This window comes from Orbilia oligospora (assembly GCF_000225545.1).
Source record: "Orbilia oligospora ATCC 24927 unplaced genomic scaffold scaffold00079, whole genome shotgun sequence".
Classification (NCBI taxonomy): Eukaryota; Fungi; Ascomycota; class Orbiliomycetes; order Orbiliales; family Orbiliaceae; genus Orbilia; species Orbilia oligospora.
This window is the reverse complement of record NW_011645636.1, coordinates 482,560-505,283: the sequence shown is the minus strand read 5'-3', so window position 1 is coordinate 505,283 and position 22,724 is coordinate 482,560. Positions and strand designations below refer to the sequence as shown.

The 22,724-nt window shown below is 45.3% G+C and overlaps 7 protein-coding genes across 7 annotated transcripts; 5 read left to right on the top strand and 2 right to left on the bottom strand.

Moving 5' to 3' along the window:
* Positions 1-333: 333 nt before the first annotated feature.
* Positions 334-2,217, top strand: AOL_s00079g173 (uncharacterized protein; the record flags this gene model as incomplete). Its single annotated transcript, XM_011124048.1, has 4 exons — positions 334-477; positions 550-668; positions 765-1,617; positions 1,687-2,217. The coding sequence occupies 4 exons, from the start codon at positions 334-336 to the stop codon at positions 2,215-2,217; spliced, it is 1,647 nt and encodes a 548-aa protein (XP_011122350.1).
* Positions 2,218-2,775: 558 nt separating this feature from the next.
* AOL_s00079g172 (uncharacterized protein) lies at positions 2,776-3,941 on the top strand (the record flags this gene model as incomplete). Its single annotated transcript, XM_011124047.1, has 2 exons — positions 2,776-3,376; positions 3,451-3,941. 2 exons carry the CDS (start codon positions 2,776-2,778, stop codon positions 3,939-3,941), a joined length of 1,092 nt encoding a protein of 363 aa, XP_011122349.1.
* An 882-nt stretch (positions 3,942-4,823) lies between these two features.
* Positions 4,824-5,902, bottom strand: AOL_s00079g171 (uncharacterized protein; the record flags this gene model as incomplete). Its single annotated transcript, XM_011124046.1, has 5 exons — positions 4,824-4,884; positions 4,950-5,182; positions 5,241-5,421; positions 5,520-5,578; positions 5,642-5,902. The coding sequence occupies 5 exons, from the start codon at positions 5,900-5,902 to the stop codon at positions 4,824-4,826; spliced, it is 795 nt and encodes a 264-aa protein (XP_011122348.1).
* A 5,361-nt stretch (positions 5,903-11,263) lies between these two features.
* AOL_s00079g170 (uncharacterized protein) lies at positions 11,264-15,656 on the top strand (the record flags this gene model as incomplete). The annotated part of the gene is made up of 4 exons (XM_011124045.1): positions 11,264-12,224; positions 12,312-13,082; positions 13,188-13,538; positions 13,603-15,656. The coding sequence occupies 4 exons, from the start codon at positions 11,264-11,266 to the stop codon at positions 15,654-15,656; spliced, it is 4,137 nt and encodes a 1,378-aa protein (XP_011122347.1).
* A 666-nt stretch (positions 15,657-16,322) lies between these two features.
* On the top strand, positions 16,323-18,741 carry AOL_s00079g169 (uncharacterized protein; the record flags this gene model as incomplete). The annotated part of the gene is made up of 9 exons (XM_011124044.1): positions 16,323-16,565; positions 16,699-16,752; positions 16,812-16,866; positions 16,927-17,195; positions 17,274-17,544; positions 17,598-17,788; positions 17,843-18,203; positions 18,268-18,411; positions 18,467-18,741. The coding sequence occupies 9 exons, from the start codon at positions 16,323-16,325 to the stop codon at positions 18,739-18,741; spliced, it is 1,863 nt and encodes a 620-aa protein (XP_011122346.1).
* A 341-nt stretch (positions 18,742-19,082) lies between these two features.
* AOL_s00079g168 (uncharacterized protein) lies at positions 19,083-20,609 on the bottom strand (the record flags this gene model as incomplete). Its single annotated transcript, XM_011124043.1, has 1 exon — positions 19,083-20,609. One exon carries the CDS (start codon positions 20,607-20,609, stop codon positions 19,083-19,085), a length of 1,527 nt encoding a protein of 508 aa, XP_011122345.1.
* A 549-nt stretch (positions 20,610-21,158) lies between these two features.
* On the top strand, positions 21,159-21,878 carry AOL_s00079g167 (uncharacterized protein; the record flags this gene model as incomplete). Its single annotated transcript, XM_011124042.1, has 4 exons — positions 21,159-21,338; positions 21,422-21,438; positions 21,522-21,756; positions 21,840-21,878. 4 exons carry the CDS (start codon positions 21,159-21,161, stop codon positions 21,876-21,878), a joined length of 471 nt encoding a protein of 156 aa, XP_011122344.1.
* Positions 21,879-22,724: the final 846 nt, after the last annotated feature.

Genomic DNA, 22,724 nt, shown 5'->3' with positions numbered 1-22,724 from the left:
GCAAACATACTTCAAAGGATAGATCATGCAGGATAAAAAGGAGAAATAAAATAATAAACAGCCTTGTTTGATGTCCTACGTACGCAATCCGCGCCGTGCCTGATGACCAATTAATGCCGCGCGAAGGCATATCATGTCATGTTGGATGAGTTGAAGTACTAACACTGATAAACCGTGGCATCTCATTGCATTGGACTTTGACCGCATCCCCAAACTATCCCCCACGCGCGACATCATCTCACCTCACACTGTTATCACTACCCCTCCAGCCTTATTCTCTCTTCTCCTCCGAAACTACTTACTTTCCCTTCCGTAATTTACAGCAGAGCAGAAATGTCGGACTCAATATTCTTCTCCGGTCGAATCGAAGAGGCGATCCAAGCTACCGTTGCGAACCAGAAGCCGTTAGCATGCTTTGTTACCGATGAAACCGATGATAGTAACCTCTGGGAGAACGATTATCTGTCGGAAGATAGTGTAAAGCTTACTATTTTCATCATCTTATTATTACATTCCATAGCTTATACTGATATAACCGTTTTTATTCAGGTATCAACATCCCTTAAAACTTCAGCAATCACTGTCCGACTGCTCAAAGACTCGACTGAGGCGGTTTACCTAAATGCCTTTTGCTCTATAACAACATATCCAACCCTCTTGATCATAAAGTACGACACATCACCCACTTCTTACTCGATCCTTCCACGTATACCACTACCTTTTTTAAATTAATCAGAATATCTAACTTGTGTCTATCCTTTCAGAAATGGAGGTGCCGGTGTCGACGGTCTCACTGTCATTACCAATCCGATATCGAAGGAGGAATTTACTGCCAAAATATCGTCGACATTCAGCAATCTCAGTGCCCCTGCAAGCCTCCTAGATGGTGTAAACAGCAGTCCTAGTTTCCCTGTTGCGACTCCTGCTGATACTACTACCACCGAGACTACTACAACCACTCAAACCACTACTACAACATCACCACCTCCACAGGAATCTACATCTACATCTACACCTACACCTACGCCTTCAACCTCAGCTTCGACTCCAGCTTCAACTTCAAACTCCCTCCCAGCAAATACCCAATTCCCACCAGAATCCGACACCGGCCGTCGCCTCGCCTCCATCCAAGCCCAACACCGTGAACGGATCGCCCGTCTAAAATCCCAACGTGAAGCCGCCGAAATCGAAGCTCAAAAGAAACGAGAACTCGCCCGTCGCGAGGATACACAGGCCATGGCAACAGCAGCCGAGGTCCAAAAGACAAGGAGCAACAAACAATACGCTGATGAACAGAAGAAGAAGAAAATAGAAGCTGAGAAGGAGAGAAGGAGGGTTTTGGAACAGATTAAGGCGGATAGAGAGGAGATGAGGATTAGAGAGGCGAATAGGAAGGCTATAGCTGCCGAGGCTGAGGCTGCTGAGATCGCTGGTAGTAGTTTTGGCAGTTCAACTCGGACTGTGTCTGTCGATGGAGAGGGGAAAGGAAAGGGCAAAGAGGTCGTGAGAGGTGGAGAGTGTAATCTGGCGTTTAGGTTATTCGATGGAAGCCGGATATCGCACAAATTCCCAGTTGAAGCAACAGTAGAAGGGGACGTAAGACCTTGGCTAGATAATGTAAGCCCATCTATAATCAATACATCCTTCCCCGATACAAATACTAACCAAAATCCTTTCAACTCGCAGAACCGTACAGACAGTAACCATCCCTACAAACTCATCGTCCAATCTTCCAGCATGTCATCCAAAAATATAGAAGGCACCTCTTCCTCCCTCTCAGAACTCGGTCTCTACCCTTCCGCCATTTTAATCCTAAAACCCGTTGCATCTTCAAAAGTCTCATCAGCATTTGCACCAGCAAGACGATCCGCGACTGGTGTGAATAACCAGCAAAACTTCTTGATTGCATTTTTACTCAGCATCTGGCTTATGATCAAGACCTTCCTTGGGCTACACAACCCAGCTTCCAACGTCGTCGTCGGCGAAAAGAAAGGTAGAAAAAAGGAAAAGAGCGGAAGTAACGGTGGAAGCGAAGAAGATGAGGGGGTTACCGCCGCTAGTTCGGCGTCTGTTAGTACACCTGTTGTCTCGAGGGATGTGGCTAAGAAGAGGATAAGGACTTTGCATGATGGGGATGGGGATAAGAGGAGTGCGTATTATAATGGGAATCAGCTCGATTTTGAACCGAAGAAGAAGAAGGAGACCGAGGAAGAATGAATTGTTATTTAAATAAAATTAGCTTGCAATTGCGGGAGGAGATGGCATGGGATTCTTGGTGTTTATTGGGGCCTTTGGGTTTCTTTTTCCCTTTTCTTTTCTTTTCTTTTCTTTTCTATCCTTCTCTTCTCTTCCTTTTGGATAATTGATGTATTGTAGTTATCGATATCACTTTCTTTCCCTTCCTGCTTTTTGGATATCATGCATGATCTCTTTTAAGCTTGTTTTATCGTATTTGAAGTAAATTTATATCGTATGAATGCCTTGAAGACTACAAATTATACAGAAGAAACTGTAGTTACAACTGCCTACATATGCGATAAATTTAGGTCAAAGGCTTAAGGCCTTTAAAGGCTAGCTATAGTGTAGTATTGAAGCCTTCCGGCCACGCGGCATGCCAGCCCATGCGCCCAAAACCTGCGGCTCAAAAAAAAACCTTAAAAACTTGTCGCATTTTGTCGCCAAAAAAAAAAAAAAAAACAACCAATCCCCAAAAAAAACCTTCAACTTCTGATATACCACCTACACAAAGAAGAAGAAGAAAAAGAAAAAAGTAAAATGGCAGAATCAACCACCCGTCGTCCACGAACCCGCGCTCCAAGGACTAGAGTCCGTAAACGCGATCGTACAATCAAAAACCTACCTGACGCCGATAACAACGATAACACCGAAGGCGGCGACGAAGGAGAAGACCAAAATGGAGAGGGAAACGGAGAAGAAGAAGACTTCTCCATCGGTGGAAAAGACACTACAAACGAAGGTCTTGCGAGGAGTTTAAAGCGAAAACGAGAATCAAAGAATGGTGTCGACAATGATAACGATGTTACTATGGAGGATGCTGGAACTGCGAAGGATGGTAATAATAACAAGAAAGACAAGAAGAAGGAGGGGGAAGATGGAGAAAAGAAGGTCAAACAAGTCCATAACGAAGCTTATTCGAATTTATTAAATACGGCAAAGAATAAGAAGAGAAGGGAGAGGAGAAAGAATGCTGCTGCTAAAGCTAGAGCCGGTACTGGTACTGGTGATGCTGAAGAAGGTTCCGGCGAGGTTAATACTGGTGGTGATGGTGATGGCGATGGCGATGGCGATGGCGACGTCCCGAGTACAAAGCAGGAAGGAAGTGGAAGAAAGGACGGCAGGTTCATTGTATTCGTCGGTATGTTTTACGCACCTACACGCCTACACCCCAAAGTATCTTTATAATTCTAATCTAAATGCTTATTCCTACAGGAAACCTTCCATACACAACCACCCAAGCAACCCTAACCGCCCACCTCTCCACCGTAAAACCCACGGCAGTGCGTATAGCAACCTACAAACCCGGCGAAGCGCCCAAAGGCCGAGGCTTCAAATCCAAAAAACCCACACCATCATCATCAGAAGAAGGCTCAAAGGGATCAGAAACAATCTGTAAAGGCTACGCATTCGTTGAATTCCCCGATGCAGGGAGGATGAAGAGCTGTTTAAGTTTATTCCATCACTCGGAATTCGAAGGGAGGAAGATAAATGTCGAACTTACGGCCGGTGGAGGTGGGAAGAGTAACGATAGGAAGGAGAGGGTTAAAGCCAAAAACGAGAGTTTGAATACTGAGAGGAAGAAGAGGTATGAAGAGGATAGGAAAAAGAGGGTCGAGAGGGGCGAGAAGGTTGAGGAAGAGAAAGTAGAGGAAGAGGTAGAAGATGGTATCCATCCGAGTCGAAGAAAGAGGGTGAGGAGGTGAGGGGATGGGGTGGCCTAAGAATTGGAGTCGGAGAGGTCGTATACTGGGTGGGAATGTATGATAGGAAGGGATGACATATCGACATACTATGTACCTGGCGTATCGGATTTTGTTTCTGCTATGCATGCGATAAAAGCTTGATGTTTTTCTTATTTTTCTTATCCTCAAGATCCACGGTTTATGAATCTTGACATTTGAGGTTCGATCCAGAATATATATAGCAAACCATATTTATTATGCCATCATGGATATGGATAGCTATCTAACTCAAAACATTTAAGAAAAAGGGACAAATCTTCATTTATATCAAATAAGTAACATATTACACACTTAAATGCTCGCAAACGTAGAGTTATAGCTAGTGAAAGGGCAATACGATACGAGTACATAGAATAGAAATAACAATTTCTCATAATATAACAGGTCATAAGTAATAAAATATATAGTCTCAGAGTTCAAGGAAAGTAGTATCATAGACGAGACTAGTATAATAGCACACTAATCATGCCCGGAGGAGAAGGAAAAGGGAAAAGGAAAAGCATGATGACCACAGGATGTATGTATTCACAACTCTTTCTTTAGTTTTCCATCAAGATATATAAGCCGACATTAGAGAAACGAAAAAGGAAAGAAAACGTAAGATAAAATAACAGGTTCCAGTTACAACGACATCAACCAAAGGAGCAAAAGGCAGAGGAAGCACTGAACAAGGGAGAAGAGGGGAACATAAAAGCTTCAATTCATGGATGGTTTAGAACATGGGATATGAGTTTCAAGAAAACAGAGAACGCCTGCACAAAGTTCGTATGGATAATGGATCGATAGTAGAAAAAAGCGCAAGAGATTCGTAGGCGGGACAAGGTTTTTGGTTTGGCAAGTCGTTTATAGAATGGTGCAGACCTTGCTCTTTTGCTTTGGCTTTGGTGCTGGCATTAGAACAGCTCTGTACATAGTAGTTAGTAAATTGCTTCTGTGCCAAGGTGCGGTGGTGGTGGTAGATAGTTTTACCTGATTGCCTCGTCGAAGACATTCTTAAGTCCTTTCTGGGTCAAGGCAGAGCACTCAAGGTATTTGACGGCTCCGATTTCCTTTGCAACAGAAACACCGTTGGCGAACTGAATTGGTGCCATTTTCTTATCCTGCAGCGACTTCAAGACTTTGGGGTCGTCCCTCAAATCGAGCTTGGTACCGACAAGGATAATGGGGATGTTTGGTGCATGGTGGCTGATTTCCGGATACCACTACGCCAATCGTAAGCACATTTCGACTTCAACATCACGTGGACAATGTGTTACCAACCTTTGTTCGGACGTTCTCAAAGGATGGCGGAGAAACCAGCGAAAAGCAAATGAGGAAGACGTCAGTTTGAGGATATGACAAAGGTCTCAGCCTATCGTAATCCTCCTGACCAGCAGTATCCCACAATCCCAAACTGATGGGTTTTCCATCGACCATAACACTAGCAGAGTAGTTATCGAATCTATAGCAAAACAGTTAGTCCCTCAGGACTCGCTTTCTAGGGCTAATTTATGACGCCATTCACGACCGAACGAACTTCAACTCTGGGAGTAAACTCACACAGTGGGGATGTATTCACCCGGGAAGGCATTGGTGGTGTAACTAATCAACAAACATGTCTAAAAAAGATTAAAGTTAGCGCTCAGCTAAATTCTAGGGAGCTGTGATCGGATAGTATTTACCTTGCCGACGGCACCATCGCCTGTGACGACGCACTGTACACTCAAATTTCCGTTAGAATCATATTTCTGGTCCAGCCGCCTGCGGCACATTCTCCCCGGAGCTTTCTGACCGCCCTCTCCGCGTTCCCTCGCATCATCGGGTACAAAAAGGTGCTGAAAGTCTTCAGGCGTGGATTTCGGACGTGGAGTCCTCGGGGAGACTAACGCCTCCACTTCATCCAGGGTGCCAGGAAGAGAAGTGTGAATGGGTTTCGGTCCCATTTTAACACTTCGATATCACTCCTTTTAATGTTTTATTCCCCTCCTTGAAAACCTGGTTGCAAGGTTTATCCAAGTCCGGCACGGATTCGCATGATGCGACGACTCGCTCTTTCTCGGAAAAAGCGAGAAGCACACTATGTAGAACGTGTTAGGAGCGACTGAACGTGGGCGGGAGACAGATGGTGCACGAGGAAACGCGAGAGGTCATGTTTCGTAAAACTTTCGAAAGTAACGAGGAAGTAATTGAAAACTTTCTGATGGTGGTGGTTTAAGGTACCTTTAGAGACTGTGTGGTCATTGTTGTAGGGGGGTGTGTGGGGGGAAGCTAGAAAAAGATCTAGTTCTCGGTAAACTAGGATCACGAATTCAAAGTCAGCACCTGAGAGAGTTCTTCAAGGTTATGCATAAGCAAAGTGAGTTTCAAAATGTGTTCAAGGCGGCTATTTTCGACGGTTCTGGTGAGTTCACGGTGTTTGCCATGGAACTGAATGTTATCTTTCGCGGCTCGTCTTGCCAAATTTGCAGCCTCCCAATTGTTTCGGTGGAGGAAACGACCAGGGAGAGTTTTGGGTGCCCCATAGTCGCTTGCTTGAACCAGCAATTAAGCCTGGCGAAGAAACAGAGCGAGGGGTCAAGCAGCAGAGAGAAATGGAGGGCGGAGTAGACGGCGAGATTCGAAGCAGAGAAAAAAAGAAAAGAAAAAATGGGAAGAAGGGAAGAGGTACTTTTTGGTATGGTTGTTTCTGGGCAGTGAAGCCTAAGCAGTAGATACCTAGATAGGTACTATACTATATGTATCCAAAGTTATATTGAGTATCTCTCAGGACGTGTATTCTTTATAATAGCAGCAGCAGCAGCCTCCTGTCTGCCTGGTATGATGACGTTGATGTTTGTGCCCGAAAACGAAGTATTGTAACACAGCAGAAAGTGACGATGACTATGATGGTTGGTAAAACTAGCGGTGAAGGTGCAGATGAAGGTGATGATGATGAAAGAGAAGGAAGGGAGGGAGGGAGGATGAAGATGAGGACGAGGACGAGGATAAAAGAAAACCAAGTTCAAAGGGAGGGAAGTTTGCTGTTCCGTTTGAGGGGGTCTGGCCGGTATCATTCATGTAAGGGTGCAGCTGCTCGATATATAACCAAACATGTACACCAACCATCAATCAAGCAAGCAATCCATCCACCCATCCACCATCACCTTGCAATGATGGGCCGCGCCCAACGGAACGAAAAGAAGAAATTTATCTCAAAGAAACAAATATCCTCTCGGTGGCTTTGCTGGATGGTCGATTGACTAACAGACTGGCTCTTTTACTGGTGGCAAAGCTCCTGTGCGAGCTAGCTGCACCTGGATAGCCGGACCAATTGTTTCGTTCGGACGCGGACTTGATCAGGGTAGCTCTCGAGATGAGCTTGCAATGGCAAAATCACAACCAGGATACAGGATTCACCGCCAGAGGATGAAAATAGCATCGAAGACGAAAAAGGAATGCTTCGAAAGTCTCGGAAGACGGCTGTCTCTTGGTAATATCCGTGATATATACCGGTACCCACAGCAGCCGTATGTACATTATGTATGTACGTATGATATCGCTTCGATTTCAGCCACTCGCAGCCAACAGCGAGCTTAAACGAGCGAGGAAGAGCCTGGCCCCATGCAATCAATTCAATCAATCAATCGAATCGACCACCCCCTCACGTCAAAGCACCCAACTGGCCAGCCAAGCAAGCTTTGAACTGAACTGAAAAGGCTGCTGATTGCTGATAAACAGGGCGGCGGACGTTGTGACAGAGATGACACACATCGAAACCAGCCCTCAATCGACGGGGTTTCGGATTCGGGTGCAAGCGATGGGCACGGAACGCAAACAATGCAATGCAATGCTGGATAAATCCGTCCATCATGGTTTTTTTTTCCTTGATTGACTTGTACTAACCTTCTTTATCAACTGTCGGAATCTCGAATATCCCAAGCTAGCTAGGGCTATCTGTACCCGTGAGGCCGGAAAGTCGTCGATCACGGTCGAATTTGATAACGAACTTGTCTCGTATTGTTGGAGCTGATGCTCTTGCTTTGATTCGGGCTGAACGGGCGGAGCTGAACGGTGTAAGTCTGCAATTGTAGGGACGGACTTCGAAAAAAAAAAGGCGGTATCAAGAATATCCTTTTGCTTAATTCGAGACGAAAGAGTAAGAGGAGAAAGAAGAAGAGAAGAGAGAAACGGGAAAGGAAGGACAGATATGGACAGATGGTTTGAGAATGGCGCCGCCCTTCACAAGTGAATGAACCAACCTATCTTCTAATCCAGCTACTCCTCCCACACCAAAAGCCGCGTAGCGAAGGGCTTCCCAGCTGTTCTTCATTTGTTCTCACTAGTCCCGCTTGCCCAAGGAAGTGGATCCGAACGGATATTCTGGCTTGGGTCCGACTTATCGAAAGTGGAGTCGGCCCATGGCAGAAATCTACATGTCCATCCATATATTCTCTTCAACTGAACTGTGGCTTCAACAATTCCTATACTACTAACAGATCTGATATTGACAGCTTCCTTCAAAACCAACGTGGAAAACTGAATATGTCTAGCTAGCTGGCTTACCAATTCACGAGCAAGAAAAAAAGACATTAAACCTTTATCAGCCCGTTGCCTTTCGGTATCAGAAACTCCATCAGAAGATTGCGCGATAAATGGCATGCCACCACTCGCTCAACCACCGAGCCGGGGACAAGACATGCAGTTGTGGCCCAGCCGTTCGGTGTCGGCGCTTCTGGATCAAAACAGCCAGTCGTCTTAGTTCACTCGCCCCTCTATCTACTTTTGTAATGCTTAAACAAGCAAGTGAATTATCTTATATCCTGTCATCGGATATCGGTAGAGCCACCGACTCAACGATTCTCCTCCTCCAACCACCTGGCAAGTAGACAACCAATCAAATCCCCAGACCTCATTCTCAACCCTCTCAACTCCCCGGCTGAGCTAAAATTCTGTGGGCTTTTTGATTTATAAAATATAAACCTCTCCAAAGCCCAGACACCCAGACACCCAAGATTATATAAAATAAAGGAAAAAAAGAGAACTCGTGAATTTGAAGCTTAGCTCACTAGTTAACCCTTCCTATTGGTCACACACAGGCGAGATCGCGAGAGCTATCCCGAACAAGCATCTGTAAACCAGAAAGCAACAATATTCCTTCTCGTCACTGCTATATAAAAAGCCCAGGTCTCGTAGTCATAAGAAAAGCCCTATCTTTTTTGTCTCTCCCCCCTCCAGATTTCAGCGGGCGTTGTGAAAAAGAATCCAGGCCTTCTTTCGGTGTCTATATGCAATTCCCAAGCTGGTAGTTTTAACACCAGATCTCACCGTGGAATATAGGAAGTATATATTGCATCTTCGTATCTGTAGTACTACCCTTTTTATGCAAGAAAAATTAAACAATACTTTGTGAAAATAGTATCTGCATATCATTATCACCTGCTTCTGAAACAAATGAGATTCTGAAAAACATCTCAGCGTGACAAAACCTTTTGTCTCATGAAACGTGAAACCTATTTTTTCTCTCTCTTGCAGTTGAAGCAGAGGGAAGAGAGAAGAAGAAAAACTCTCCCTCATAGGCTAAATGATCGAACTCGCATTGATTCACCAACCTCTCCATTCGCTTCCTCCTGCCAATTGAAATCCGTCTCCGAATCAATGATAGTTTAGCCCTCAAGAGTTTTAACTTCGCGGGATGTGAGTAAAGCTCCCCTCAAAAATTTCTCCTTATCCAGATCTCTTTATCGCTCTAGAAGGTAAGGATTAAATATTAGCTTCGGTGTCGTGACTTCTTGAATACCGACGCAAAGGTTCGGGATCACTTTGGTACAAGGCATTGTCCTTCCTGAGCTTCCTTCTCCGGCTGGCCAGCTAAACACAGCTTACCGTCACCTAATTTGTTAGCTATAGAAGGCGGTATATGGACCCTACTCTATGGTACTGCGTCCATCGAGAGATCTTAAATTATAAATCTTAATTAGGGCTTCGGATAACCGAGTCAGCTTAGTGGCAGCAAGGTTAATTACAGAGGTGCATATTGTTCGAAAAACTCCCTCCTCCGCTCCAGTGTGTACTAGTCTAGCTCAGTATATTTCTTTGAGCATGAACTCGAGGATCAGGTGAAGAAACATGTCTTACATCAAAGTACTCTGTCTATCGGTGCTCTGAGCAGGATTCATAGATACATTCGACAGCCCAACACAGATCTCAAGGCCCAAATGTTAGAGACGGATATTTGTCTGGAAGCTAGACGAGTGACCAAGATCTCGGAGCAAGAACTGTTATCCTAAGCACTAGACATATTGTCTTGGGCTCTATATGTTTTGTTTCAAGGGATCCGAGCGATCCATAGCGTTGCTTGAGCTTGAGCTTGAGCTTCCAGACTAATCGGTCGGCACTTCGCAGGGCTCAATTCCAACATGCAACAACCCTTCAACGGTTGCACAAGGTTACACCAATGTCCACAATAACAATACAATACCTATAACAACAGACACAAGCTTGTACAATGCATAGTCCTAGTCCTAGTCCTAGTCCTAGCTAGCTTCTGAACGAGGAATGGAATGTTTCATGCTTAAGTCCTTATATAGATTCTATTTTTAAATTCTTTGCGAATATTCAAACCCTGATATATATACGAAGTTGAGATTCAAAAAATCGCGGATTCGGATGGTACAGACCTGCAGGATCCGATCCAGTTCAAAGTAAAAAAGAGAGAGCTACCGAAGTCCTTGGCGCCCATGTTTCCGCGTGCACTCCCATGGCGGACTGAGCTTAACATGCAGATGCATATATACTATTTTGTCAAAAAACCCCACTAACCAGAATTAACGTGGACGGGACTGCCGTATTGATCCTACCTATCCTTGGGAGGATAGATCCGGTATTTTTGTTGGTGGGGTTTATGAAATGGATCTGGCGAATGGCCGTGCATGATGTCGAATATACCAAAGCACTTAGCTGCCAAGTAAGTAAGTAATGGGTAAGAGCGGGGTTGATTCAAAATATAAAAATGCAATTGAACGTTGGCATTGCATGCAGGAAATTGCGGCTGTAAGGATTTGTTTATTGAGGAGATGTAGGCTTTTGATAAAAGTTATTAGGTTATGCAACATAAAATATATATAACATGTTACTGCCTGCATGAGCTAAATCGCTGCCGAAGTTTTAATGAATAGATGGTTCTACATTATGATACTTTTGTGATTGTTTCCATGGTCTCGTATAGAACTTCTACAATCTACTATTCTCTCGTCCTAACGTCTTACATAGCAGTATCTAGGCCTAGTCGGATCAATGTCAATACAATATAAAATTAATTAACCAAGATGCCACTAAAAAGAGACGATTTCACCGTGGGCTGGGTATGCGCCGTCGACATCGAACTCTCAGCCGTCCGTGGTGTCCTGGACGAAAAATATGAAACCAAACTCCCCGTCCCAGGTACCGACAAAAACCTCTACGAATATGGTCAAATAGGTGGCCATAAAGTGGTCATTACAGTTCTTCCCAGCTTTGGGATAGGACCGGCCGGGGTCGTCGCCACTCGTATGAGTTCAACGTTTCCGAATTTGAGATTCATATTGATGGTTGGTGTCGCTGGCGGCGCTCCGAGCGAGACCAATGATATTCGACTCGGCGATATTGTTATCAGCAAAGCTGCGGGGCGGTGTAGTGGTGTAGTTCAGTATGACTTTGGGAAGACGATTGAAGGTGGTGGATTCCAACCGATTGGATGGTTCAATGCGCCGCCGCAGATACTCACAACTGCAGCCTTAGCTTTAAAGGCTCGAGGGAAAGGGAAGCTGGGGGAAGATATATGGAATATATTCACAAATGGAAGCCTTTCGAAAGATTTTGCATATCCTGGGCAAGAGGAGGATACACTATACGAGCCGGATTGTCTCCACGCTCGTGAAGAGAAGGGAGGTAAATCAGTTGCAAAGAATGATTGTGGTGCTTGCGACAAGGCAAAAATTTCTCAAAGGACCCCAGAGCGCCGGTCTAATGATCATCCACATATACACTATGGTATTATGGCTTCAGCGAACAATGTTATGAAAGACGGGAAGAAACGAAACGAAGTTATTCAGAAGACTGCGGAATGGGCGGGAGCCGAACCTCTCTGCTTCGAAATGGAGGCGGCGGGTTTGATGAATGACTTTCCCTGCCTCATAGTTCGAGGTATATGCGATTACTCAGATGCACATAAGAATAAGAACTGGCAACCGTATGCTGCCATAAATGCGGCTATCTGTGCCCGGGAGCTACTCAAGCAGGTCTCACCAAGTAAGTACCGGTATACCCCGTCTGTCATCTTTTGGCAAATAATTCAATACTCTTAGGAAATGATACTAATCAATTTCTCAAACATAGTAATGGAAGTGGGCCTTGTAGATGTTGCGAAAGAGACTTTGAAGTCCGTTTCAGCCCAGGAAATCAACTTCGTCTTTCAAGACAGCATGCCCTTCCATATACCCTTTCCTCGAAACACTACTTTTGAAGGTCGAAAAGAAACCCTCGAAACCCTCCATGAATGTTTTACGAAACAGCAGTATCGTGGGGCGACCCCAGTGATATGCGCCGTTACCGGCACCAGCGGGATGGGGAAAACACAGATTGCGATTGAATATGCTTACCGACATCTAACTGAATACAAATCAGTCTTCTGGATATCTGCAACTAGCGAGGAAACCATTCATGCATCTTTAATCAAGATAATGGAATGCATCATACAGGAGCACGCAAGAGTGTTATGGGAGGACTCTGTGCCGGATTATAAAATCATCGCCCAGCAGTTCAGGCTTGGAGAGCTCGTTGATAATGAAGGCAGAATTAAAGTCGGACTTCACTTCTTTGCTCAGATCCGGGCCGCATTCTTCGACTGGCTAGCTATGAGGCCTAAGGGATCGGATGATAAGAAATGGTTATTGATATTTGATGATGTGGAAGATTCGGAGGCACGCGTTTTCCAGAATCGGGAGAGTCTTCCTGGCCACGGAAATGGTGCTATCCTGATAACTAGCCGGAGGCCAGATATCTTACAAGAGTACCGCGTGGAGAAGAATATTGAATTGGAAGGACTTGAGGCTGGAAATGCTGTAAATCTTCTGCTAGCCTCAGCGAACCTACAGAATCCTGGAGATGGTAAGTGTGACAACATTTCTGGTACCTTCTGCAGCTTTTCTAGAACCAAAATTTCCCAAGTTTGAGATTTTGTGCATTTTTGATTAACTTTGCATCCATTTCTAGTCGTCAAAGAGCAAGCAACTGCCATTGTGACAGAGCTAGGATTCCTACCTCTTGCAATATCTCAAGCAGGCTATTATATACGGGAAAACAAAATTGGCCTTGAAGAATACCTACCTCTTTATCGGGGAAAATTCATGGAAGTACAAGGTCTCGAGCGCCAGCTAGAAGGATCGAGCTACCAAGAAACAATAGTTACAACATGGGAGAAAATATTCCAGACTCTTAAAAAACAGGACGAAGACGCAGCGTCGGTATTGCTGACATCTGCTTATTTCAATCCTAAAGAAATCTGCGAAAGCATCTGGGTAGATGACCGAGATGGAAAGCCCGATGAAAGAGTTCGGATCAGATGTAAGCCATTTCATGCCGTACTAATAATCAATGCATCAGAATATTGATATTAACTTAACAATAGTCGAGAAAACGATGTCAGTGCTAGCTTCGTACTCCCTCATTAAAAGAGGGCCCGAGCAATCTCAAACGTCCCGAAGGGAGGAGCACACCAGAATCTTCTCTGTCCATCCTGTGATACAATCATGGGCACGGGGCCGTCTCAAACGAGACGGGCAGACCGGACCCTTGAGGGATGCCGTAATACTTCTCGGGAAAGTCAGCAAGTGGAAAAGGTTGTCACAGAAGAGCCGGCAATGGAGTTTAGAGGAGGAGAGGAGACTCACGGCTCATATACGAAGCCTATCCAGCCATTCGGTGCTCAAATCCTTTGGGATCTTAGAGGACGAAGCGCAGAAACACCCAGATGACAACCTATATTTTGCATTCGCAAATATCGGAAAACGCCTTGAGAAACAAGAGCGTTACGCCGAAGCCCTATCATGGTTGAAGGAAGCATATGTTGGGTTAACAGTGCAAAAAGATGATTTTGAACGCCTAGCCATCCTCAACAGTATTGGAACTAGTCTCACCCACGAAAAACAGTGTGATGAGGCCCTGAAATACTTCCTTCAAGGTTTGGATATGCTGGTATCCAGGCTTTGGGTTGGGCAATTTACCCCTCAAATGACCGGCCCGGAGCTTATCAAGCACTCGATAGTATTTAAACTTATGAACAACATGGGAACGGCCTACTACCGCCAGAACCCCGCCAACTACGAAACCGCTTTGCATTGGATACGCAAAGCATACTACTTGTCCACGTTGTTGGGTGACAAGGATATGCTCAAATATGACATCAGACAGAACTCTACAAAGATAACCAAGAAACTGAACATTCAGGAGGCCACTTTCGACTGCAATATAATGATATCAGGGCTTCAGCAATGGAAAGCGAGCTTTGCAAAAAGCGATGATTTCCAAAGTTTCGATGTCACTTTTAGGATTGCTTCGCTGTTCGAGGATCAGGGACGATACGACATCGCTGTCAATTGGTATCGGGACGCAATCACCAGTTTCGGCCAAGGGCTTGCTAGGAATCACCCACACCGAGTTAAGGCCTTCAGGCATTATGGGAAATGTTTGGGTAAACTCAAACAACATGATGAGGCCAAAAAGTGGTACGATAGGGCTCTGGAAGGGTTTAAAGAGCTGAACGGCGAAGATCACCGAGATCGCAAATATTTCTACTTACTGGGCAAAAAAGCCAAGAGCCACGGGAATCTCGAGGAATATGACGAAGCGCTTAAACTATCTCTTGAAATTCTTTCGGGGACAGAGAAGCTGCCTGGGGAGAACAAAGAGGCGAAAATCAAGGCCCTTGAAAAAGTATCAAAATATCATCGCAAGCTTAAGAACTATGACGAGGCTTTGACTTTTGCTCAACAACGACTTGAGCTTCGAAAGGAAATGGATGGGTTGAATGGCATGAGTCTGGAGACAGTTGGTGCAATAGGAATCCTGAGTATGATTTATGAGAAAAAAGGAGATTATAAAACGGCTGCGTACTGGTCAATGCAGGTGTTAGATGGATATCAGAAGATCCTAGGTCCTTCGAATCCAATAACATGTCGCGCTGCAGAACGATTCGAGGCGCTTAAGGCACGTTCGGAAAATGCAATCCCACCACATACTAACTACAGCCAGCCCAGCCAGCAAAGTACATATCCAGCGGCTCCTCCACCACATAATGGTAATCAGGCCGGGTACCAGCCGGGATATCAAGCAGCGCACCCAGGTGCTGCCCCGCCACCCACTGGATACCAGGCTGGCCAACAAGGAGGCTATCCGGGATCCCCTCCACCCACTGGCCAGCCCTATCAGACTCCTCCAATGGACCCTAGGTATGGCAATCAAATGAACCCTCATGGCTATCCATACGCCCATGGCCAGTACCCTCAGAACCAGTACCCTCAGAACCAGTTCGCACAGAACCAATTCGCACAGGGTCAATATGCACAGGGTCAATATGCGCAGAATCAATTCGTACAGAATCAATACGGCCAGGGCCAATACGTCCAGAACCAGCCCATGCCGTTCAATCCAATCCCCCAGTTCCAGCACATGTCGTTCCGGTAAAAGCCGATACCTAATGGTTAGAAAGTCAAGTTATGAGCGGGTTATTGCGTTGGATGATGTTGGATTTTTTGGATGACATATAATTTGGAACAATCCCGCGACGCCAAATGTCGGCACATGCGATTTAACAGGATTTATAAATTTAATCAGAAATTAGCCAATTGCTTACTAGTTCAAGATACTTCTTCCCTGTTACCCTGTACATGTCTCTTAGCGTCTGGATGTGCGGGATGGTGCATCAGGTTCATGACTTATCCCGTACTTCACAGCCTCAGCGCGCCAGGTGCCATTTAGGCCATCCAACTCGTAAAGTTCGCAGCCAACACGTAATTAATGCCATACTAATATAATTAGCGTCTGCCGGCCGGGTGTAACCAGGTTCAGGCTCCAGGTTCAGGTTCAAGTTCAGGTTCAGGTCTCAGTTCAGGTTCCCATCAGCATCATCCCATCTTTCTTACTTTCCCAACTTACTACTACCCGCTCACTGTTTAACAATCTGTACTTTTTCTATTCACACTTCCCCGTAAGATACATAAAAATACTACCCGTCGCCGCGATAACTCGGAGCGGGCGATCGATCGCAATCTTATCTAAGCACTTGTTTATTGAGCCGCATCTTTTCCCCCCCAGCCGTCGCGCGAGAATCGTCGTAGTTAAACCCATAAGATGGCAACGCCAGTGTCCGTCGGCCAGCCAAGAGGCGGCGGCGGATTTCCCGCTGCAACCAATGGCTTTTCGCATCACCATCACCAGAATCCCGGCGCTGGTCCGAGTTCGCAGCAACAGCAGCATCATCAGCAGCCGCAGGGTCAACAGCAGCCACAGCAGTCGGCGGGGAATCTGCAAAGTGGCACTGGTGGGGGGACGACACAGACGTCGAGAGATGTTAATGAAATCCTGCAAACAGAGGTATGATCCTTTCTTTCTTCCTTTCTTTCGTTTCATTTTTCTGGTTGAAGGTTGGAGTCTGGCATCTGTAATTGTTGGCAGGCCGAAGTTGGGAAAGAAAGAGTGAGAGGCTAACCGTTGGTATGTTATATAGCTTGGTCTGAATGCACTACTCTCAAAGTTGAAGGAGTCCGCGATATCTGCGAGGGTACGTTTGATCACCTCAAATCGAATTTCCAAGGCTTTAGTCTAACCGGGTATCTACAGGACTTCGCAGGCTTCCTCAAGAAGCGTGCACAAATCGAAGAAGACCATGCTGCTGGTATGTCTTTCTAACACTCCACCACTATTCTTTCAGCTAGTAACTGACATCAATTTTAAGGCCTAAAGAAACTATGCCGCGTAACCCACGATACCATCCACCGCGAACCGGGCCCTCGGCGAGGTACTCTCATGAAGGGTCTCCAGGAATCAAATCGAATCCATGATAGCTTGGCCGACAATGGGGTCGCATTTGCAGCAGCACTTAATACCATGTCCGAGGAACTTACTGAACTATCGAATAATATCGAGGCCGGACGGAAGCAATGGAAGAATGTTGTTGCGGGTTCGGAGAAGAAGGGTCCTAATTCTTACCATGAGATGGAGAAGGTGATCTTTCCGTGCACGGTCGTATTCGAGGGTTTTCTAGGATGCGTTTTACTAACGGTATTTCATTCGAATCTCTAGGCGAGGGGTAAAGTCGATTCTGCAGCGAAGGAGTATGAGAACGCTAGGAATGGTAGTCGATCTAAGGGCTTTCTTCATAATAATCGTCATCCAGAAGAAGATTCAAGGAAGAAGCTGGAGATGGCGGATATGGAGTATGTGAGACAAGTGGAATTAACGAATAAGATACACTCGGATTTATTCCATGCGGAGAGACCTCAGAGTGTCAAGGCATTGAGAGATTTGATACTGGAATGCGATGCCGGGCTGAGTTTGCAATTGCAAAAGTTTGGTAAGAACCTTCGTATCCTTTGCGGTATAAGTTTCTATTAACACCAAGATTAGTTGCTCTGAACGAGTCATTTGCACTTAACAATGGACGCGCAGTGAGCGGTAACGGAGGTGAAAGTGACCTTCGAAAGGCACTGCTGGCTGTCGATGATGAAGCGGATATGAACGGGTTTATCATGGAATTTGCTTCAAAGTCGCCACCACAACAGGTTGGAATGATGAAGTTCGAAGTTCAGAAGCATCCCGTATGTGGATATCCTCCGGAATGAATGATGATGAGATAGCTAACAAATCTCTAGATATTCCCCCTCCCGCCAATGCAGCAACAACAGCCTGAGCCGCAGCCTCAGCCGGTCATTAGTCCGCAGCAGCATTATGCTGGGGGAGGCCCGCCTGGAGTTACAATGTCTAATGACGCACCTAGACCCCCACCTAATGCCGGAAAACCGTCCTCCAGCGTAATCCCTGAACGAAAACCAATTAAACCAGTATTTGGGGTTCCATTGGAAGTCCTCTTACAGCGTGATGGGAACGCCGTTCCGATTGTCGTGATCCAGTGCATGACTGCTGTAGAACTCTATGGCTTGAACATCGAAGGCATCTACCGACAAGCCGGAGCTACCACCTCTATTCAAAAGATCAAGGCACTGTTTGACAACGGTTAGTCTTAAGAAACCTAACCCGACATTTTCTGGATTATTATGACTAACTTTGATAGTTAAAGACCCTAGTAGGGTGGATTTTCGCAATCTGGACCAATTCTTCCACGACGTCAACAGTGTGGCATCCACTCTAAAGCAATTTTTCAGAGACCTACCTGATCCTCTCTTAACATACGGCCTCTACGACGAATTTATTGAAGCAGCTAGTATGCAAATACCCTCCATGATGCTACGATACAAGATTACTAACCTAGTATATAGAAATCGATGATGACAATGTCCGCCGCGACTCCCTCCATGCCCTAATCAACCGGCTCCCAGATGCTCACTACGCCACAGTTCGGGCCCTTGTTCTCCATCTCAGCCGCGTGATGCAATACTCTACCCAGAACAAGATGAACTCATGGAATCTGTCCATCTGCTTCGGCCCGACTTTGATGAGTGCACGAACAGAGGATTTGAAGAACACGAACTGGCAGCATAGAGCATTGGATACGATATTGAGGAATGCATTGGATATTTTCGACGAGGATTAAAATAAAAGTAGAAATCTAGAGGTTTTAGATTTTTATATCGTGGGAAGAGAGCTTGGATAATAATGTGTTTATTGCTATATATTGGTTGTTATTTGTTGATTTTCTTTTAATACCTAATCATTGCAATGGCGGTAGCGAGCGTTTCGAAGACAAAAGTAATAAGATTGCGTTTGATGTGCTTTGCTAGAAGCCATTGTTTGGTACTAAATAGCCTTCCATTTCATCGGTAATACTACAGTTTGGTGTCTAATATTTCATCAAGAAACCCCTGCAAATCCAAAATCTCAAACGCCATGGCCAATGCTAAGTAACAAAAATTAATATAATTACAATTCATAAAGTTAAGCGGTTGAGTCGAGGTATTTGGCCATGGGATCGTCTGCTAACAGACGCTTCCTCCGATGTTGCTCAAGTTCTTCTTCTGTAACACCGCTGTGCATCTGGTCCCTCTTCCTCTTTTTGTCTTCAGCAGTTTCCTCCTCCGCCTCTTCTTCTTCCTTTCGGCGCGCCAACTCTTCTTCTTCGTCCTTTTCAGCATCGGCGGCTTCCCGGCGTTCTTTCCTCCAGGCAATTTGCTTCCTTTCCCTTTCCTCGAGGTCGTTACCTGTCCGCATCTTCTCGGCATCTTCCACACCCTTCTTACCCTCCGCCCCTGTACAATAGCTGTTTTTGACAAACGAATGACAGCAAGCGTATCCCCACTTGAAGTTCTGCCACCACGAACCCCATATATTCGTGTGGTTGTTGATGTAAACATCCTCCGCGTACTTTGACTTCGCCGTTGCATCCGCTTTCCCTTTGACTAGGTCGCCGGACTCGGAGTATTCGACGTATCTCTCGGATTCTGTAACTGTGGCCTCCTTGGGTGGTGCCTGGAGATACTCTCCACCTCCGTACTTGTCGAGTAATGCTTGGCGCTTTGTATGTGTTTCGTCTTCCTTTTTGTTTTCCAGCTTCTTTCGAAGGATTTCTCCTTCGGTAGGGTTGGCTTGCAAATGCATCTTTGCGCCCATTACACCCTTTTCTCTGGATTCCCATGCCAATTTTTGTGCTCTCTCGAACTCTGCAGCGTCGCCTGAGGACCTCATGAAACCTTCTTCGGCGACTAACTTTGCAGCTTGATCCGATAACGCGCCACCGTCGACCATAGTTCTGGTCTTCGGGTCGTATTTCGCCGAGTCCAAGTCCAAATTAAGCAGGTATTTCGCCGTATCCTCTCGGATTCTCAAATTCCGTGTGGTGACTCTCGACGAAGAATCATAAGTCTGGCCGGGCATATTCGACTCTTCGGCGTACTTGTCTTCCTCATCCTCCCCGTCCAAACCAGCGCCATTGCCATCCTCCAACGCCTTCTGTTGTGCTCTTAACTCCTCCATTCTTGCGAATTCGTCGAGTAGGTTGTCGTGTTCTCTCGCATCGTATCCATTCCACCTATCTCTCTTCCCATCCCACCCAAGCTCGAGTTTTTGAATTTCCTCATCCTGTGCGATATCCATGCCGGAAAATTTGGCCCCCTTCTTCCTAATCCTCTGCAAGCAATCCTTTTTCTGATGACTCATACTTCCACAATTCTCACAAGCACCTTTTCTATACTTCGTCGCCGCCGGACCGAGCTTTTTACCTCTATCGTACCATTTGTCACCACCTTCGAGGAGATTGAGGTCATCTGCTTTTTTCTTCTGAAGACGTTGATGTTCGAGGTAATCGGTTGTTTCGGAGGAAGAGTCGGCGGAGTCTTCGTTTAACCAGAAGGGTTTTTTGGAGATGAAGTTTGGGATGTATTCGTTTTTATAGGAGGAGACACCCTTGGAGTTTGGATCGGATTTGGGGACGCCCCTTTGTTGGGCGTTGGCGTGTCGGCGCGACATTTTTTTTTTGGTGATTTGATGATGATTTTGGGATGTCGCGATTTGAGATGGTAGTATGTAGAGATGGGTGAATACAGAGATTAGATTAGATTAGATCGAAAATACCAATCGGAAGCCGGCGCTAATAAGAAGAAGAAGAAGAAGTCTAAAGAATCTTCTAGATGTCCTGTAACGGCTTCGTCGGGATGTCGGTGAAGGTTTGTTTGAGATGGGGAAAGAAAAAGAGGAAGAAGAAGAAGAGAGAACGTGGGCAAATGACTGGCATCAACGAACGAATCAGCTTTCGCATAGACACCGGATCTTGGCAGTCGGATTTAAGCCCGGCCTTTTCCCCGATTCCTCGTACACTTCCCTTCCCTCCAATTTTTCTGCAACTGAACTCAACCAACCAAATCCATTTCAATTCTCAACCCGTCTACAAATTCAAACCTTCGATTCATCCCGACTCTCATGTAAGTCTCGTCGCCATTATTATTCCTATCTGGTATTTAATCTAACAGAAGGTGATTTAGAACTTTATCCTTATATTTTTTTTTATCATCATACAAAATGGCACGACAGAGAGGAGGTGCCCGTCCTGCTGCCCGTGCTGCGGCTCCAGCCCGTCCCGCTGCTCAACAGCAAACCCGTCCGGCATCCACCATGGCTGCCCCACCAGCTCAAACTCACGCTGCTCCACCAGCTACTGCTGCTCAGGCGCCATCTCAGTCTCCCGGTTTGTTCGGTCAGGTATGGATCTTCCCTCTACGCATACGTAGTATATCTACAATAGTTATAACCTCGGTACATATACTAACGATATATATCCATAGATGGCCTCCACTGCCGCGTAAGCACCTCTCCCACCTACTATCCGACTTACATACATATATACAATCCGAACAGATAATTAACCCATAAAAAAATAAACAGTGGTGTAGCAGTCGGTTCCACAGTCGGCCACGTCCTCGGCGCCGGTCTCACCGGAATGTTCGGCGGCTCTTCATCTGATGCTCCAGCTGCCGCTGCTCCAGTCGCGCCAGCTACTACAAATACCTATGGCGATGTTACAAGCGGTAACTGTGCTGCTGATGCTAAGGCTTTCACTAGCTGTTTGGAGGCGACGAATAATGATATGAACTCCTGCAGTTATTATTTGGATCAGCTTGTAAGTCTTTCTTCCTTTGTTTTTCATTTATTTTATATTGGTGAGTTGGAAGGCTAATATGGAGTGTTTTTTGGGGTATATAGAAAGCTTGCCAGGCTATGTTCAAGAGCTATCAGTCGTAAGATTTTTGGGAATCTTTCTTTTGAGGTTTCTTTTTTTTTGTAGATAGGTGACTCTGCTCTTGTGAACATATATTTTTTTTTCTTCCTGGTCCATCTCATATGGCGTTAAGTACTTATACATATGGTTCCTGGGTAACTCCCATTTCTCTCTTTTCTCTTTCTTTCTTTTCTCTTTTTTGTTATATAAGGTAAAAGGTCAAAAAAAGGAATAGAGAAAATAGGAATTCGTTACAAGAATATAAACTCAAGGTAGTTATCGTAATTTATTTTTATAATTTATTTTTTAAATATCAGATCAGATCAGATCAGACGAGAGATCTATAGATCTAAAAAAAAACGAAGTACCCACATCCTAGCCAAGGATAACTAACATAGCATTAAACCATCGCACATCACCGACTATAGCTCCCTAAGCGCCTCCAATCACCAGTACTTAAGTAATTATTCTTTTTTCTTTTGTTAAAATCCTCATACCTAACAGAAAAATCTAGAAGAGCTCTGGAAAAAATCGCTATAAAAAGTGGAGACTGGTTTTATATCGATCGCCGCTGACGTAGCTATAGGGGTGGGGGGGCTCATCGCAAACCCGTTGAAAACTAATTAATTAAAGGGCTTGAGATGATCGATGAGATGGCTGATACGTATGTAAGTAAGTAGCTAATAGATGCACGATGTCACATGCCCATCATATATCGCAGATGTCTAATTCATTGCCCCTCTATACCACACCTCTCTTCTCATTCGATAGAGAATATTCTGGATTTGGTAGTTATATCCCCCCTCCCCTCCTCGTTGAAGGAAAAAATTGAACAGGTGATTACGATCTTTTGGTGATATGCAGTTAAA